Below are 19,133 nucleotides of genomic sequence, written 5' to 3' on the forward strand. Positions count from 1 at the left end.
GCAGGGGAGAGCGGGGAGGATCGGAGGGGAGATCTTTCTCTCCCGCCCGCTCTGCCCCGCTCCCCGCTGCGACTCACCTGTCAGCAGCGGAGCGCCCCGAATCTTTCAAGACGAGTACAGCGGTACTCGGATAAAGCACATTACTCGGACGAGTAGTGCTTATCTGAGTACGTTCGCTCATCTCTAGTTATTAGTCAATTAACTTTGCAAGGTTATTGGTTAGTTTTCAATTCAACATTTCATGGGTTAATTTAAGACTTCTTCGTGTCCATTGGTTACATCTCATTATTCTTAGTATAGTTTCTAAATTTCAAGAAATATCATAATTCATTGGACAGTTCTCAACCCAACATCGGATTGGTCAATTAAATTTCACTCATTGGACATATTCTTATTCTTTATTTCCATACCTTCAAGAAAATTGTAAGTCGCAGTGAATAACATCTTCAAAGAGCGCCAAGAGACCAAGCGTAGAACATGTCCTTATTAGAGATGAGCGAGCACCAAAATGCTCGGGTGCTTGTTGCTCGAGTCGAACGTTCCGCGATGCTCGAGAGTTCGTTTCGAGTAACGAACCCCATTGAAGTCAATGGGCGACTCGAGCATTTTTGTATATGACCCATGCTCCGCTAAGGTTTTCATTTGTGAAAATCTGCAAAACCCAAGAAAGCGATGAAAACGACACAGAAACGGAAAGGGCAGGCGAGGGGCAACATGCAGGGCTGCATCTCAGGTTCCCAGGTCTCACTATTAAGCCACAATAGCAGCAAAAGTGCCCCCCCCCCCAACAATTTTTACTTTGGACAAACCCTCATTAGCAAGGCACACCTTAGCTAAGCACCACACTACCTCCAACCAAGCACAATCACTGCCTGCGGGACACACCGCTGCCTCTTCTCCTGGCTTACATGCTCTTTAAAATTCTGTAGAGAATCAATGAGAAATTGATGTTCGATCTTCATTGCAATCCTATGCCACCTCCGTCAGGAGCTGCAAACGTGGGCATAAAGGGGACTCAGCTGCCAGCCCAGCACTTCTACACATCTCCACAATGCAGCAATACTCGGTGTGGGAAGTATGTGAGCGGGCCCTGTGTCAGCCTCTATCCCAGCAAACACCTTGTGTGGCCCAAGGTGCTGCGAGTGACATAGCAATGGGGAATCCATGTGTCCACACACTACTCATTCTGTTTGGGTGTCGGATACCTCATCGACAACACAAGGGGTAAACCATCTGCACTCTCCACCCTACCCAAGTCTGTCAGTGTTTTGGGGACAGACAGGTAAAACACCGCTATGGGAAGTCTGTGTGCACCCACAGCATGGGTGGCTCCCAGGAACCCGCAGACGGTACATAAAGAAATCCCATTGCAGTGCCCCGGATAGCTGAGGTTACGTGAGAGAAAATACATGTTGGCTTTGGCCCACACTCCATGCCCTAGTCAGTCTGTTGTTTTTTTTTAAAGTGCCAGGCAGGTACAACTCCGCTATGGGAAGTCTGTGTGCACCCACAGCATGGGTGGCTCCCAGGAACCCGCAGACGGTACATAAAGAAATCCCATTGCAGTGCCCCGGATAGCTGAGGTTACGTGAGAGAAAATACATGTTGGCTTCGGCCCACACTCCATGCCCTAGTCAGTCTGGGTTTTTTTTAAATTGCCAGGCAGGTACAACTCCGCTATGGAAAGTCTGTGTGCACCCGCAGCATGGGTGGCTAGCAGGAACCTACAGATGGTACATAAAGAAATCCCATTGCAGTGCCCCGGATAGCTGAGGTTACATGAGAGAAAATACATGTTGGCTTCGGCCCACAACCCATGCCCTAGTCAGTCTGGGTTTTTTTGGGGGGCCAGATAGGTAGAACACCGCGATGGGAAGACTTAGTGCACCCATAGTATACACAGACCCCTGTAAAATTCCTCTAGTAAAGGAATAAGCTGACCCCAGTAACATTTCAGTAGTAACAGTATAGACAGACCCCAGTAACATTTCAGTAGTAACAGTAAGGACAGAACCGAGTAACATTTCTGTAGTAACAGTGTAGGCAGACCCCAGTAACATTTATGTAGCAGCAGTATAGGCAGACCCCTGTAACATTTCTGTAACAGCAGTATAAGCAGACCCCTGTAACATTTATGTAGCACAAGCATAGGCAGACCCCTGTAACATGTCTGTAGTAGAAGTATAGGCAGACCCAAGTAACATTTCTGTAGAAGTAAAGGCAGACCCCAGTAACATTTCGCCACAGTAAAAGCAGACCACTGTAACATTTATGTAGCAGAAGCATAGGCAGACCCCAGTAATATTTATGTAGTAGCAGTATTGGCAGACCTCTGTAACATTTCTGTAGTAACAGTACAGACAGATCCCAGTAACATTTCTGTTGCAGAAGTATAGGCAGACCCTGTAACATATACGTGGCAGCAGTATAGGCAGACCCCAGTAAGATCCTTGTGGCAGCAGTATAGGCATACCCCTGTAAAATTTACGTGGCAGCAGTATAGCCAGACCCCAGTAACATCCTTGTGGCAGCAGTATACGCAGACCCCTGGAACATTTCTGTAGTAACAGTATAGACAGATCCCAGTAACATTTCTGTAGCAGAAGTATAGGCAGACCCCTGTAACATTTACGTAGCAGCAGTATAGGCAGACCCCAGTAACATCCTTGTGGCAGCAGTATAGGCAAACCCCTGTAAAATTTACGTGGCAGCAGTATAGGCAGACCCCAGTAACATCCTTGTGGCAGCAGTATACGCAGACCCCTGTAACATTTCTGTAGTAACAGTATAGACAGATCCCAGTAACATTTCTGTAGCAGAAGTATAGGCAGACCCCTGTAACATTTACGTAGCAGCAGTATAGGCAGACCCCAGTAACATCCTTGTGGCAGCAGTATACGCAGACCCCTGGAACATTTCTGTAGTAACAGTATAGACAGATCCCAGTAACATTTCTGTAGCAGAAGTATAGGCAGACCCCTGTAACATTTACGTAGCAGCAGTACAGACAGATCCCAGTAACATTTCTGTAGCAGAAGTATAGGCAGACTGCTGTAACATTTATGTGGCAGCAGTATAGGCAGACCCCAGTAACATCCTTGTGACAGCAGTATAGGCAAACCCCTGTAAAGTTTACGTGGCAGCAGTATAGGCAGAACCCAGTAACATCCTTGTGGCAGCAGTATACACAGACCCCTGTAACATTTCTGCAGCAACAGTATAGACAGATCCAAGTAACATTTCTGTAGCAGAAGTATAGGCAGACCCCTGTAATATTTACGTGGCAGCAGTATTGGCAGACCCCAGTAACATCCTTGTGGCAGTAGTATAGGCAAACCCCTGTAAAATTTACGTGGCAGCAGTATAGGGCAGTATAGGCAGATCCCAGTAACATCCTTGTGGCAGCAGTATACGCAGACCCCTGTAACATTTCTGTACTAACAGTATAGACAGATCCCAGTAACATTTCGGTAGCAGAAATATAGGCAGACCCCTGTAACATTTACGTGGCAGCAGTATAGGCAAACCCCTGTAAAGTTAACGTGGCAGCAGTATAGGCAGACCCCAGTAACATCCTTGTGGAAGCAGTATACGCAGACCCCTGTAACATTTCTGTAGTAACAGTATAGACAGATCCCAGTAACATTTCTGTAGCAGAAGTATAGGCAGACTTCTGTAACATTTACGTGGCAGCAGTATAGGCAGACCCCAGTAACATCCTTGTGGCAGCAGTATAGGCAAACCCCTGTAAAGTTTACGTGGCAGCAGTATAGGCAGACCCCAGTAACATCCTTGTGGCAGCAGTATACGCAGACCCCTGTAACATTTCTGTAGTAACAGTATAGACAGATCCCAGTAACATTTCTGTAGCAGAAATATAGGCAGACCCCTGTAACATTTATGTGGCAGCAGTATAGGTAGACCCCAGTAACATCCTTGTGGCAGCAGTATAGGCAAACCCCTGTAAAGTTAACGTGGCAGCAGTGTAGGCAGACCCCAGTAACATCCTTGTGGCAGCAGTATACGCAGACCCCTGTAACATTTCTGTAGTAACAGTATAGACAGATCCAGTAACATTTCTGTAGCAGAAGTATAGGCAGACCCCTCTAACATTTACGTGGCAGCAGTATAGGCAGACCCCAGTAACATTCTTGTGGCAGCAGTATAGGCAAACCCCTGTAATATTTACGTGGCAGCAGTATAGGCAGACCCCAGTAACATCCTTGTGGAATCAGTATAGGCAAATCCCTGTAAAATTTATGTGGCAGCAGTATAGGCAGACCCCAGTAACATCCTTGTGGAAGCAGTATAAGCAAATCCCTGTAAAATTTACGTGGCAGCAGTATAGGCAGACCTCAGTAACATTTTTGTAGCAGAAGTATACACAGACCCCTGTAACATTTCTGTAGTAACAGTATAGACAGATCCCAGTAACATTTCTGTAGCAGACGTAAAGTCAGACCCCTGTAACATTTTCTTGGCAACAGTATAGGCAGACCCCAGTAACATCCTTGTGGAAGCAGTATAGGCAAACCCCTGTAAAATTTACATGGCAACAGTATAGGCAGACCCCAGTAACATCCTTGTGGCTGCAGTATAGGAAGACCCCTGTAACATTTATGTTGCAGAAGTATAGGCAGACCCCTTGAACATTCAAATGGCAACAGTATAGGCAGACCCCTGTAACTTTCTTGTAGCAGAAGTATAGGCAGGCAGACCCCAGTAAAATTTCTGTAGTAATAGTATAGGCCAACCTCTGAAACATTGGGGTACCATGAGCGTAGGCGAAGGCCGGAAAATTTGGTTGGATAAGAGTGTAGGCATGGGCCTGAAAAATAAGTATACCAAGAGTACAAGTGTACCTCTGAAAAATTTATCAACCGAGAGGGCAGGTGAAATCCATAAATATTTTTTGAAAGATACAGCTCACGGTTGCTTAATTTGTAACAGAGCCTGTAGGCAGCCCTGTTGAAAACATTGGTTCATGTTAAAGTATCAATACTTTTGAAACTTTGAAAAATTGTAAAAACATTGGTAGATGTAGATGAGCCTTTTGGGCCGCAGAAAAATTGGCCGCTCAGCACGATGACATGTTGTTTCTGGAGGAGGAGTAGCAGGAGGAGGACTAATGTCAGAGACAGATTGACAAAGACAAATGCCCCGTTTTCCCGGTGATAGAGAGGCGTGCTTTTATCTGTGGTTGCAGCGAAAAGAATCTTTAGGTTCCGCTGCTCTCTGCCGGTGGAGAAAAGAAGTCTGAAGAAATCCAGGCTTTGTTCATCTTTATGAGTGTAAGCATGTCGGCACTGGCAGTTGACAGGCGGGTACGCTTGTCCATGATGATTCCCCCAGCTGCACTAAACACCCTCTCTGACAAGACGCTAACGGCAGGGCAAGCCAGCATGTCCAGGGCATACAGCGGAAGTTCGTGCCACATGTCCAGCTTTGACACCCAATAGTTGTATGGAGCTGAGGCATCACGGAGGACGGTGGTACGATCGGCTACGTACTCCCTCACCATCTTTTTACAGTGCTCCCTCCGACTCAGCCTTGAATAGGAGTGGTGACGCAGTCTTGCTGGGGAGCCATAAAGCTGGCAAAGACCTTGGAGGGTGTTCCCCTGCCTGCGCTGAACATGCTGCCTGATCTCCGCGCCTCCCCTACTACTTGGCCCTCAGAACTGCGCCTTCTGCTGCTAGCGCTGTCAGATGGGAAGTTTACCATCAGTTTGTCCACCAGGGCCCTGTGGTATTGCATCACTCTTGAACCCCTTGCCTCTTCGGAAATGAGAGTGGAAAGGTTCTCCTTATACTGTGGGTCGAGAAGGGTGTACACCCAGAGGCAAGCAGCATGGGAACCCTCTGCAGTGGGCCCAGCTGTCCCCCCTCCTCCTTCTCCTCCTCCAAAACACGCTGAGATATAGACATGAGGGTGCTCTGACTATCAAGCGACATACTCTCTTCCCCCGTCTCCTGTTCCGACCGCAAAGTGTCAGCCTTTATGCTTTGCAGCGAACTTCTCAGCAGGCATAGCAGAGGAATGGTGACGCTAATGATTGCAGCATCGCCGCTCACCATCTGGGTAGACTCCTCAAAGTTTCCAAGGACCTGGCAGATATCTGCAATCCAGGCCCACTCCTCGGTAAAGAATTGAGGAGGCTGACTCACACTACACCGCCCATGTTGGAGTTCGTATTCCACTATTGCTGTACGCTGCTCATACAGCCTGGCCAACATGTGCAGCGTAGAATTCCACCATGTGGGCACGTCGCACAGCAGTTGGTGCTCTGGCAGATTAAACCGATGTTGCAGGGTCCTCAGGGTAGCTGTGTCCGTGGTGGACTTGCGGAACTGTGCGCAGACACGGCGCACCTTGCCGAGCAAGTCAGACAAGTGCGGGTAGTTTTTCAGAAACGGCTGAACCACCAAATTAAAGAGGTGGGCCAAGCATGGCCCGTGTGTGAGGCTGGCGAGCTTCAGAGCCGCCACCAGGTTATGGCCGTTGTCACACACGACCATGCCCGGTTGGAGGCTCAGCGGCGAAAGCCAGAGGTCGGTCTGCTCTGTCAGACCCTGCAATAGTTCGGGGGCCGTGTGCCTCTTGTCACCTAGGCTGAGAAGTTTCAGCACGGCCTGCTGATGCTTGCCCACCACTGTGCTGCCGCGTCGCGCCACACCGACTGCTGGCGACATGCTGCTCACATTTCTTAATTGAGTGGTAGAGGTTGCGTAGAAGGAGGAGGAGGGTTTAGAGGAGGTGGCATAGACCGCTGCAGATACCCGAACTGAGGAAGGACCCGCTATTCTGGGTGTGGGTAGGACGTGTGCAGCCCCAGGCTCTGACTCGGTCCCAGCCTCTACTAAATTCACCCAGTGTGCCATCAGGGAGATATAGTGGCCCTGTCCACCAGTACTCGTCCACGTGTCCGTGGTTAAGTGGACCTTCCCAGTACTGGTGTAGGGCTGGGACGGCACACCGGGAAAAATAGTGGCGACTCGGGACCGAGTAGCGTGGGCCCGCCGCCGCCATTATGTTTTTGAAAGCCTCCGTTTCCACAAGCCTGTACGGCACCATCCCTAAGCTGATCAATTAGGCAATGTGCACGTTTAAAGCTTGAGTGTGCGGGTGTGTGGCAGCGTATTTGCGCTTTCACTCCCACGCTTGCGCTAGTGACAGCTGGACGCTGCGCTAAGAGACATTGCTGGATGGGGCCGAGGACAGCGGAGGTGAGGGTGTGAGTGCAGGCCGGGAGGTGCTCATGCCTGTGCCCTGAGACGGGGGTTGGATCTGTGTGGCAGATTGGGGCACAGGGGGAGAGGCAGTGGTGCGACCCGGAGGCGGTGAACGGCCTTCATCCCACCTTGTGGGGTGCTTGGCCATCATCTTCCTGCGCATGCTGGTGGTGGTGAGGCTAGTAGTGGTGGCTCCCCGGCTGATCTTGGTGCAACACAGATTGCACACCACTGTTCGTCAGTCGTCCGCGCTCTCACTGAAAAACATCCACGCCTTTGAGCACCTTGGCCTCTGCACGGTGGCTTGGCGCGAGGGGGTGCTTTGGGAAACAGTTGGGGGATTCTTCGCTCTGGCCCTGCCTCTACTCCTGGCAACCCCACTGCCTCTTCCAACCTGTCCTGCTGCTGCACTTGCCTCCCCCTCTGAAGACCTGTCCTCAGTTGGCTTAGCAAACCAGGTGGGGTCAGTCACCTCATCGTCCAGCGGCTCTTCTTCCGAATCCTCTGTGTGCTCCTCCCTCAGACTTACTACCCTTACTACTACCTCACTGATAGACAACTGTGTCTCATCATCATCGTCCTCCTCACCCACTGAAAGCTCTTGAGACAGTTGCCGGAGGTCCCCAGCCTCATCACCCGGACCCCGGGAACTTTCCAAACGTTGGGCATCGGTCATGACAAACTCCTCAGGTGAAAGAGGAACCATTTTTTCCCAATCAAGGCAGGGGCCCGAGAACAGTTCCTGAGAGTCTGTCTGCTCATCAGAATGTGTCATTTTGATGGAGTGAGGAGGCTGGGAGGAAGGAGGAGCAGCAGCGAGAGGATTCACAGTTGCAGCAGTGGACTGTATAGAAGACGGGTGGTGGATACATTGCTGGATGCATTTTCTGCCATTCACGACAGGACCTGCTCATACTGCTCTGTTTGTAATAAAGGTCTACCACGTGGACCCAAAAATTGTGATATGAAACTGGGGACCCCAGAAACTTGCCTCTCTCCTAATCCCGTAGCAGCCGGCTGCGATTCACCTGGACCAGGAACTTGGCCTGTGCCCACAACCTCACTTAGACATCCGCGTCCTCGCCCCCGTCCACATCCTCTAGCCCTACCCCTCATCATGGTGGATTATCAATAGAGCAGACACAGAGCGGTGTAAATAATTATGGAATTATTGGCATACAGTTGGAGGCTGACAGCGGTTATGTAACGTAAACTGCAGCCAGAAAAAAATTATATGCAAGGCTGCAAAAAGGTCTGACTCTGCAATAGTGATGCACTACAACTCCCACCAGACAACCTCTAAAATCCACACGGTCAGGGGTAGCCCAACGAAGGAGCTTTTCTTGTAATTTAAAAAAGAAAGAATACAGGCTATATAGCCTGTATATGACTTTCCCTCTATCAGCGGCTGTGGCCGTACGCTGTGTGTGAAGTTGACGGCACGCACAGAGCGGTGTAAATAATTATGGAATTATTGGCGTACAGTTGGAGGCTGACAGCAGTATTGTAACGCTAACTTCAGGCAGAAGCAAAGAATACGGAAGGCTGCAAAGAGGCCTAGCCATGCAATAGTGATTCACTACAACTCCCACCAGACACACTGTAAATTTCAGACGGTCAGGGGTAGCCCAACCAAGGAGATTTTATTGTAATTTTTTAGAAAAAGAATACATGCTATATAGCGTTATATGACTTTCCCGCTATCAGGGGCTGTCACTGTACGCTGTGCCTGAAGCTGACGGCAGACACAGGGCGGTGTAAAAAATTAGGGAATTATTGGCGTACAGTTGGAGGCTGACAGCGGTTATGTAACGCAAACTGCAGCCAGAAGAAAATTATACGCAAGGCTGCAAAAAGGCCTAGCTGCGTAATAGTGAAGTACTACAACTCCCAGCAGCCACGCATTAAAATGCAGACGGTCACAGTTAGCCCTAGGAAGGACCATTGGGGTTCTTGTAGACAGGATTCTACACTACCACTGTCCCTGCCTCACCAGTACTGCCCCTATACTCTGTATAATTGACTGCAGATTGAGAACGCTATAGCTGTAATAGCCTGCAGAGCCCGAGATGAAAAAAAATGTTTTGGTGCAAAACTGCTCCCAGCAGCCACAACAGTAATGCACACGGTCACATGTGGCCCTAAGAAGGACTGTTGAGGTTCTTGAAGACGCTAACACTATGCCTGAATGAGCAACAGCACCTTCCCTAATCTCTGCCAGCGTGTGTCTGAGGCGAGCCGCGGGCAGGACCGCTTTAAGTACTGGGCGGTCACTTGATCTCACCAGCTACTCACTGCAGGGGGGTGGGATAGGGCTGGAATGTCACAGGAGGAAGTTGTAATGCCTTCCCTGCATGTCTATTGGCCAGAAAATGGCGCTAAACATGTAGGGAAGGAAATGGAATTGACTCGAGTACTGCGTGGTGTTCGTCTCGAGTAACAAGCATCTCGAACACCCTAATACTCAAACGAGCATCAAGCTTGGACGAGTATGCTCGCTCATCTCTAGTCCTTATCTTATATCACTATATATCTCTTAGTACATAGACAACTTCAGAGACAAGTTGTTTTCGGGTATACTCGACGGTGTCTGTTATTGCGCAGTTTAAATTCATACAATATATAAATATATATCCATTAATTGGGTTTTGCTCCACTCTGCATTCTCATGCACCTGTCTAGCCCCCAAGCTCTATGCTCCTGGGAGGACCCAGAGTATAAATACATCCGCCCAGTTCTAGAGAAATCAGTGGGTGTTGTAGTTCTGGTCAGTGACAAAAGCAAGTAGAGTTCTGAAGGAATTAGTGCAGCGGTGACGGAGAGGTGAAGTTAATAGTGAGAAAGCAAGAAATGAGAAAGAATAAGAATTAAGCTATTTTCCACCTTCCAGCCCAACCCCCCCCCCCCCCCCTCATCCTCCATATCAGTATCTGGCACCATAGTAACGCCCAGACAACACGCCTGCTGTTTTGGCATCACACTGGATTCTGACTTCTCCCTCACCCTCCACATCCAATCTCTGCCTGCAACACAGAAATATCACTAAATTCCGTCCATTTCTCACCACGGACTCGTTAAAGACACTCACTGTCGCTCTCATCAATTACCGACTCAACTACTGAAACTCGCTACTCATCGGCCTTCCCTGCACCAGACTCTTCCCTCTCCAATCCATACTAAATGCAGCTAGACTCCTTTTCCTATCCAGCTGTTTCTCAGATGCCTCTGCACTATGCCAATCACTGCACTGGCTGCCCATCCATTACAGATCTAGATTCAAACTCCTTAACCTCACCCGCAAAGCTCTCTATGGTGCCGCACCACCGTACATCACTTCCCTTCTGTCCATACATCACCCAGCCTACACACTCCAATCTGCTTACACATTCACATTCACAACGACCATCTATTCCAAACCTGTTGCAGCAGTGCTGAGATCGCTGCCGGATTGACTAAGTCCCGTGTGGGTTTTCGACTTGGTTCTGCACCTTCTAGCTCAGTAGGTGTGACGTAATATAGTCACACCCGGGGGTGATTAGCTTGCTATTTACCTGGGCTGGGTACTGAGCTAAAGTGCTGTGAATTGCCAGTTGCTCGCTGTCTGAGCTGGTAGTAAGTGGCTCCCATGTACAGCATAGTCTCTGCTGTGAGGTGAACAGAGGTCAGTTCCGTGTGCTGCTGCTTCACTACCAGCTAAGTGTGGTGTTTCATTTGAGTTTCCTTTTGGGGGTTGCTTTGTTCCTTTATTTTGTTGGCCAAGTAGGGTTACTTAGGTCCCAGGAATGAATGCATGCCCACATCTATTGAAGCAATCAGTCTGCCGTGCGAGGCAGGGCCCTCTCCCTCATTGTCTTGTGTTTAGGGAAAGACTTCCCATTTATTTTGTGTTATTTATTTCAGTTGCTGCACTTTGGGCTATTATTGTGCATAATTGCAGGTGTTGGTCCAGCACGTCATTTGCAGACATAACAGAACCTCACATGCTCACCTTCAGGACCTCTCTAGAGCAGCAACGGACCTCTGGAATGCACTACGCCAAAACATCTGTACAATCCCTCCTCTGCGTGTGTGTGTATATATAATATACATACATATATATATACACATGCACACACAACAGAAATACTCATCTCTCCACCGCCACGCTGTTCCCCGCACTGCCGTTCTGGTCCTCCAGATGGTCTGTTTATTTCAGCTGCAACAGTCACGTGGTTGTTTACTCATGCGACTGCCGCAGCCAATGGGAGGCCCCCAGATGGTATATCATCAGTGACGTTCCATAAACCAGCTGAGGCTTCTACATTACAGGCAGACGTGACTGGTTTACAGGTAAATACGGGGCCAGAAGACCGTGAGGCATCATGAGTCAGATGCTGAGGTGCTAAACCACCGAAGCAGCACTTTGGATCCAAAGTGAGCATATTGTTAAAATATAGTTTTGTATGACAGAGAAAAAAATATATAAAAATGGAAATGCGCACACTCATAGTAGATGCTAGTGAAATAAATGTGCCTCCATGTTCTATCTTATGTGTAGCACTTTTGTAAGCAAGAAGCCATCTTCTCTGCCTCTTTTTCACTGTATTCATTTGTCCTATTCTGGGGGATTTATGGATATTAAATGGTTATTTTATAAGTCCTGAGTGAATCACTAAGGGTTTTGCTCCAGAAGATAGCTATTGTGAGATTTAGACTGGCTGACGAGTCAAACTGACATGTTTCTAACTGTTCAGATATGTTCCTAAACATTCTCTCTAAACAACTTATTGTTTAGATTTACTGCACCTGGTTGGCATTTTAGATGTAAAATTCCTTATCCTGCATATTCATATTTTGTTTATGTTTCTTTTGACCAGTGGTAATAACTGAATTATAATAGATTTTAGGTATTGTAATTGAATATGTGCCCCTATAAAACCTGATGCCTGTAAATCAACAGACAGATAACTTTGACCATATCAAGTCATGTGTGGTTTGATAAGTTATTTCCTGGCCCGTATATACTTCTAACCAATTTGAACCCCAGAGGCATATCATAGCAAAAATTATTTGCACCAACCTAGACAAACATATATAAACTTTATTAAGGAAACGAAGAATTGAAAACACAAAATCAAAACATGTCTTACTCACAGAGTAATTAATCTAAAGGCCACTTTATACAGAATGAACTGTTGGGCACATATGCCTGGCAGGTTGTCCGAGCAATAATCAAACCTGTGCTTTTCACAGGAACAAGCACTCAGTGAATGAAGGTAAAAGGCGATGGGGATTCACAATGAACAGGCAGTTGTTCCTAAGTGAACAACTACCTGTTTACATAGGCTGATCTTTGATTCAGTTTTCTGCATGCAGAAACTGAATGACAAATAAGAAATAAACTTACCATATTGCTCCATAAACTACTAAAATGGCCCGCCTCTACATGGGCGCTGGTTAGTCTCCTGCCTAACGTGTTTAGTGAGACAGCGGACTGCAGTCAGCTAAGTATCTGTTGCAGCCGCTCTGAGGCCTGCACCCTGCTTGCAAGCCAGGCCAGATTTTGGGTGTGCTCTTGCTCCTCCCAGAGCTGAGGGGTGTGTTCGTGGCAAGAGTGATGTCATTCAGCACCTGGTGCTGACTAGCTCAGCTGCTATTTAAACGGTGCTAGCATTGACCCCTGTGCTGGTCAATCACTTCAGTTCTATGTTGGACAGCGTCGGAGCAACACAGTGTGGTGGAAGCTCTCCATTATAAGCTAAGTTCTTTGCTGTTTGGTTTTGTTTTGTTTCTCCTTTTGTTTTGTGCTAGGGCTCCTAGATAGGGATTGGTCAGTGGCCCAGGCACGAGTGCAGGCTCGCACTTATCAGCGCGGTCGGTCTGCCGAGCAGGCAGGGCCCCCTCCCGGGCTAGGGGAGTATAGGGAGAGAATTCCCCCATTTATTTTGTGTTTTCTTTGCACGGTTGTGCCTTTCATTTATGTTATTGAGGTTGCACGTTCATTGGACGCAACAGTACATCTGTCTATAAATTCTGCGTGAGGCTTATTCACTTCTACTGTACTGTTACATACATTGCTATTTCCATTTGCATTAAACATCTTCCCTAGCCTCCATCTAGGGACAGATTCGGCACCTAGGTTCCTACTCTGGGGCCTCCCATATTGGAGTAATGTCGCTGCTATATTGGTTAGGGGTAGCGTTCCCATCCTGGTATATCTGTTGCTGTTACTTGCCCTATTTTGTGTTCCCCAAATTTTGGTGTTATAATACATGTCTATATTTGTACATTGCAGACATAGGTTACATCTAGATCTGACCTGTTGGGGAGGCTCTATACTTGAACCCTGCACGAACATAACAATAATGAACAGGGAGTGGTCCGGAGGAGCCCAACACTATATAAAAAAATTATCCACCCTTTTAAAACAGCTACAATTGGAGCCAACTCCAAATGCGACAATTTAACAGCTGTCAATCACTGCTTATGGGTCAGACTTGGCTCACAAGCCCACTGCATCCTTCCTGAGTGACCAATGACTGATAAATCTGTCATTGATTGATAAGTGGTTAAGTTTATGCACCATATATGTACGTCGTATGGTCCTGGGTTTTAAACTTACTGTAGCTAGACGAGTGCCTGGCTGTCAGAAACAGCTTTGTTGCATCTTTTCTGGCTCACATAAAACTCAATGAACAATATGTAGTGAACAGAGGAAGCGGCAGTGGCATTGCCTCTATGGGACCCAGTAAGTATATGACTGACAAGCGCTCCCGGCATGGCAGAGCTGCTGGATCTAAGCAGACCCAGCCATGTGATCAGGGGCGGAGCTTGTAACTAACTCACTCACAGACACAGAGCCTAGGTGATTGATCACATAAGGGTGTCATCATCACAGGCCCTGTAAGCACACGGCTGCTATCAGGCTCTGCGTGTTTTATGTTTTAGGACCTTTGATGACGTCACCATCATGTGATCAGGAGTAGAGCATGTAACTCACTCATGGACAGGTGGTCGTTAGTATTTTGACTTAACTTACCAGCCCACTCCATCCTTCCTGAGCGATCAATGACTGATAAATCCATCAATGGTTGATTAGAGGTTAAATGTATGCACCATATATGTACATCGTGTGGTCCTGGGTTTTAAACATACACCATTGTAAATGCAAACTTGCTTTAGCTAGACAGGTGCCTGGCTGTCAGAGACAGCTTTGTTGCATCTTTTCTGGCTCGTTTAAAATTTAATGAGCAATCAGCAGTGCCGTTGCCTCTATTGGACCCAGTAAGTACATGACTGACAAGCGCCCCCGACATGGCAGAGCTGCTGGATCTAAGCAGACCCAAAGCAGCTGTACTAGATGCAGATGGCATGACAGTGGGCTGGTTTTCCCCTTTAACTGGGGTTCCCATGGATGCCCTAATTATAGTGGAAAAACAGCTAAATAGAAATGTCTTTTATGATGTCATAGGGGAACATGTTAGGAAAACATATATAAAAATATTACTGATAAAAAAAAACCACACCACACCAATCTTGTAATGTAAGACTATACAAAGTATACATCAAAATGACCAAAACAATTAACCCATTCTCATAGTTTATTAACATTTGCAATTTACACTAACATAAAGAACTAAACAGAAAACATTTTTTTTTTTACTTTTCAGACATACTACCTCTAATAAAACATAAAAAGCTACCTTTTTTTAAAAAAAAAAGGTACTAAAAACAGACCTATGCATCATAAAAAAATATACAAAATGTATTTTTGTAACCCAAGAAAAGAAAATTATGGCAGTTAAATCACCCAGTGTGCTAAATCTCTAAAAAGTGTCAGGTCACAAAGGACCAAAACATTAAGAGGTTAATCCAGATCCAATGGGCCCTATGTTTTTCAAAGGGTGCCTGTACACGCAAGACTTCTCTGTAGCAAAATACAAATGGAGCTCCACTGATCACCGGCCAGCACCTGCACCCGGTAATTCAAACAACAGGATGAGTTCATATGCCCGCCAGCAATCAGCAGAGCTTCACCTGTGCTTTACCGCGGAGAAACCCTGCGTGTACGGGAACCCAAAGAGTAGCTTTTAATCATGTGGAATGGGACAAATCTTTGATTTAAGTTAATGAAGTCTCATTCCTCAGCCTTCTTATTGCCCTACACATCGGAAATAAAAAACATGGTCCGTAATACTGATCCTTATCAGATGACAGTTTTGTTTGCTCATAGAAGGAGAGAGTAAAAGGGGCGACTATTTGACCTCATTCACACTTTAATATGTGAATGCTCAATCAGCTTTAGTTGCCACATACAAGGGGTAAGGCGATGACTGACAACCATTCCCATCAGACTGGTGGCTATGTTTTACAGTTCTGCTCCTGATTGTGTGGGCGCAGTGGCGGTGTGTACTCAATCTGAGCATTATAATTGTTTGGCACAGGACCTTTGAGAAGTCCTGCCTGCACCGTCCTGTTATGCTATGGCTCCTGTAGGGGGTAAGTTATACATCAGAAGGCATCCCAAGAGTCTGATCACACATCGCGGAATAAATCCACACCAAAATCCACCTGATTTCCATAGTAAGATTAATTATAATGTATGAATAACTGCTGTGAAGATCTGTAGCATTTCCACAACAAATAGAGCATGCTGCGGATGTGAAAGTTTGCAGCTTGACTATCTTCACTGCTGATTTTTTTCCACTATAAGTGGATGGGATTTCTTAAATCTCCATTCTCTACACTGTATTATACGTTGGCGCAGAATTTCAGCTTGCATTCTACAGCTGAAATTAGGCAGGAACTACATTGTCTTTGAGTAGATATATAGATTTACATTAGCTACATATTCTGGTCCACAAAACAAGGATCAAAGTTAATATACGCTCATTTGAAAGCGGTCTGAGGCAGCAGATCCTACAATGAGGTTCCACGATTGTAATATTTACAATAATCTGAACATTAAAATGATTTCTCTCCTGTGTGAGTTCTCTGATGTTCAATTAGCAATAACTTCTTACTAAAACCTTTCTCACATTCAGGACATGGATATGACCTCCCCTGTGTGAGTTCTCTGATGTTGAGCAAGAGCTGATTTCGCACTAAAACATTTCCCACATTCAGGACATGAAAATGGCTTTTCCCCTGTGTGAATTATTAAATGATTTGCAAGAGTGGCTTTATTATAAAAACATTTCCCACATTCAGGACATAAAAATGGCTTCTCCCCTGTGTGAGTTTTCTGATGATTAACAACAGCTGACTTCTGGCTAAAACATCTCCCACATTCAGGACATGAAAATGGCTTCTCTCCTGTGTGAATTCTCTGATGTTTAATAAAATCTGATTTCTCACTAAAACATTTTCCACATTCAGGACATGAAAATGGCTTCTCACCTGTGTGAATTTTTAAATGACTTGTAAGAGTGCTTTTATGATTAAAACATTTCCCACATTCAGGACATGAAAATGGCTTCTCTCCTGTGTGAATTTTTAAATGAGACTTAAGATTTCCTTTCAGATGAAAACATTTCCCACATTCAGGACATGAAAATGGCTTCTCTCCTGTGTGAATTTTTAAATGATCCTCAAGATTTCCTTTCAGATAAAAACATTTCCCACATTCTGCACATGAAAATGCCTTCTCTCCTGTGTGAAATCTCTGATGTTTAACTAATTCTGATTTCCTACTAAAACATTTCCCACATTCTGCACATGAAAATGGCTTCTCCCCTGTGTGAGTTTTTAAATGATATGCAAGACTGCTTCTATGATTAAAACATTTCCCACATTCTGAACATGAAATTTGCTTTTCATCTTTGTCAGTTCTCCGGTGTGTAGAAAGATTTGATTTCTTTTTAAAATCTGAGCGACATGGACGTTTTTTCCCCCGTCTACGGCCAGTTATTTGTTTGCCAATCAGTGAAGAAGGTTTCCTGTCACTAGTGCCATCAGTAAGGGGTATTGAATTAGGTTGTGTGGTATTATCTTCTACTTCATTTAGAGATACGAGGTGTCCATGGTGGCCTCTACTCCAGTGTTCACCTGGAGTAAAAGAAATAATGATTTTTCCCCTATTTTTCTTTTTTTCAATTAACCAAATCAAGCTTTGTTGAAACAATAGCAAGGAAACATACTAAAATGGATAATACAAGAAAAACAGGATAACATATGATAAGTAAATCACTAGTAAATATATGAAAGACAGAAGACAAACAAAAACATCATAGTATTTGTAAATGCTTTGTAAAGATTACAGAATAGAATTTCTAGTAGAGATAGCTAAAATTTAAAGGAGGTTTCCAGTGAAATACTATTATTGACCTATCATCAGAAAAGGTCATCAATAGTTGATTGGCTGAGGTCCATCACTCAGGACTCTGGACGATATGCTGAGCGGGCGCATGCTGTCAGCTCTGCAAATACACAGAGGTTGGAGCGGAAGCCTCAACACAGACCTCCATATAGTAGTATTGATTTCAATGGCAGCCATGCCTGCAGTTACAAGCACCATCGACTACACAGAGGTCGGCACGGAGGCTTCTGCTCCGACCTCTGTGTATTTGCAGCACAAGGTCATCAATATTATTTCACTGGAAAACCCCTTTAAATTTTAAAACATTTATTATTTTCGCATTGCAAGAATTATTATGCCAATCAAATGTAAGAAAAATGTAAAGCAGGGTATATATTCATTAGCATCCAAAATATACCTAGAAGGAGTTGTCAGAATGTCCCGGTGGCCATTCAGGGGTATGTGTATTTCAGTTTATTATTTTAATGCACCTAGGCCTATTGAATAGGAGTTGTCCGGTGAATGGATAACCCCTTTAATGACTTTTTCTATATTCTGTTCATTTGAGGAGGTGGGTTAACAAAAAAAATATCAATTGTGTTTCCTTTTTAAGATGTTCTTGATACCAAACTGTGTAGCACAAAGCATAATGCTGTTTCAATAACTCCCATGTAATGGAAATAGCATAGTGGCTGCACTACGCTGCTTCAATTATGCCCATTAACTTCAATAGCAGTTATAGTAACACCAAACTAGCTGGATGAGTAGCCAGACGTGGGTTTCTCATCTAACCGGGTAATGTGACAGCCCCTTTAGCCCTGTGATCATATCTATCAGAGATTTCTGGCATATCCTGGGAGTTTAAAATTGCATATTAAATGGGGCTTTCCGGCATTAAACTATTGATGACACATCCTCAGGATCAGTCATTAATAATTGATTAGTGGGGGATCAGCTGTATAGTGGTTGTGCCTGGTATTGCTGCTCCATTCCATTCACTTCAATGGGCTGGAGCTGCTCTCAGGCAATGTGATGAAAGAATGTGATGTCAATGGTCTCTTCAGTCAGGTGATCAGAAAAGATCCCAAGTGGGCAGACCCCCAGCAATCAACTATCTTGAGAATAGATCATCTATAGATTAGGAGAATGGAAGAATCATGAGTAAAGAAATATAAATTTAAGGGCTTCATATCTACCATAATCACACTTCGCTCACCACCTACTTCTCTTCTTGTTTCAAAGTCTGCAGTCTGGATTCTAATAAAACTGCCTTCCCAATAAATTCACAGCCTGCAGACAGTGCGAGTGTCGCCTAAAGACATGGAGTGTACCCCATAGGGTCCATATAACACAGGTTGAGGCAATAAATGGGTAATAGTAATGATCAGGTGGAAGATGATATTCTGAGCTTCCCATTAAAGGGGTTGTCCCGCAAAAGCAAGTGGGGTTAAACACTTCTGTATGGTCATATTAATGCACTTTGTAATATACATCGTGCATTAAATATTGCCATACAGAAGTTATATACTTACCCCCTCCGGTGTTGGCGTCCCCGTCTCCATGGCGCCGACCAAAGCCTTCTTCTGCCTCGATTAGACGCGCTTGCGCAGTCTGCCTCTTGGAGG

The 19,133-nt window shown here is 45.6% G+C and overlaps 1 protein-coding gene across 1 annotated transcript in view; it reads right to left on the minus strand.

Annotated features, from left to right (window-relative positions):
- Nucleotides 1-14,792: 14,792 nt before the first annotated feature.
- The window catches only part of LOC136620531 (zinc finger protein 420-like), a 254,703-nt gene continuing 250,362 nt past the window's right edge, over nucleotides 14,793-19,133 (minus strand). The window contains exon 32 of the mRNA XM_066595378.1: nucleotides 14,793-17,258. Coding sequence (XP_066451475.1) covers nucleotides 16,252-17,258 — 1,007 coding nt within the window. The 3' untranslated portion in view covers nucleotides 14,793-16,251. The remainder of the gene's footprint in view (nucleotides 17,259-19,133) is intronic.

This window comes from Eleutherodactylus coqui, chromosome 3 (assembly GCF_035609145.1).
Source record: "Eleutherodactylus coqui strain aEleCoq1 chromosome 3, aEleCoq1.hap1, whole genome shotgun sequence".
In the NCBI taxonomy this organism is placed as follows: Eukaryota; Metazoa; Chordata; class Amphibia; order Anura; family Eleutherodactylidae; genus Eleutherodactylus; species Eleutherodactylus coqui.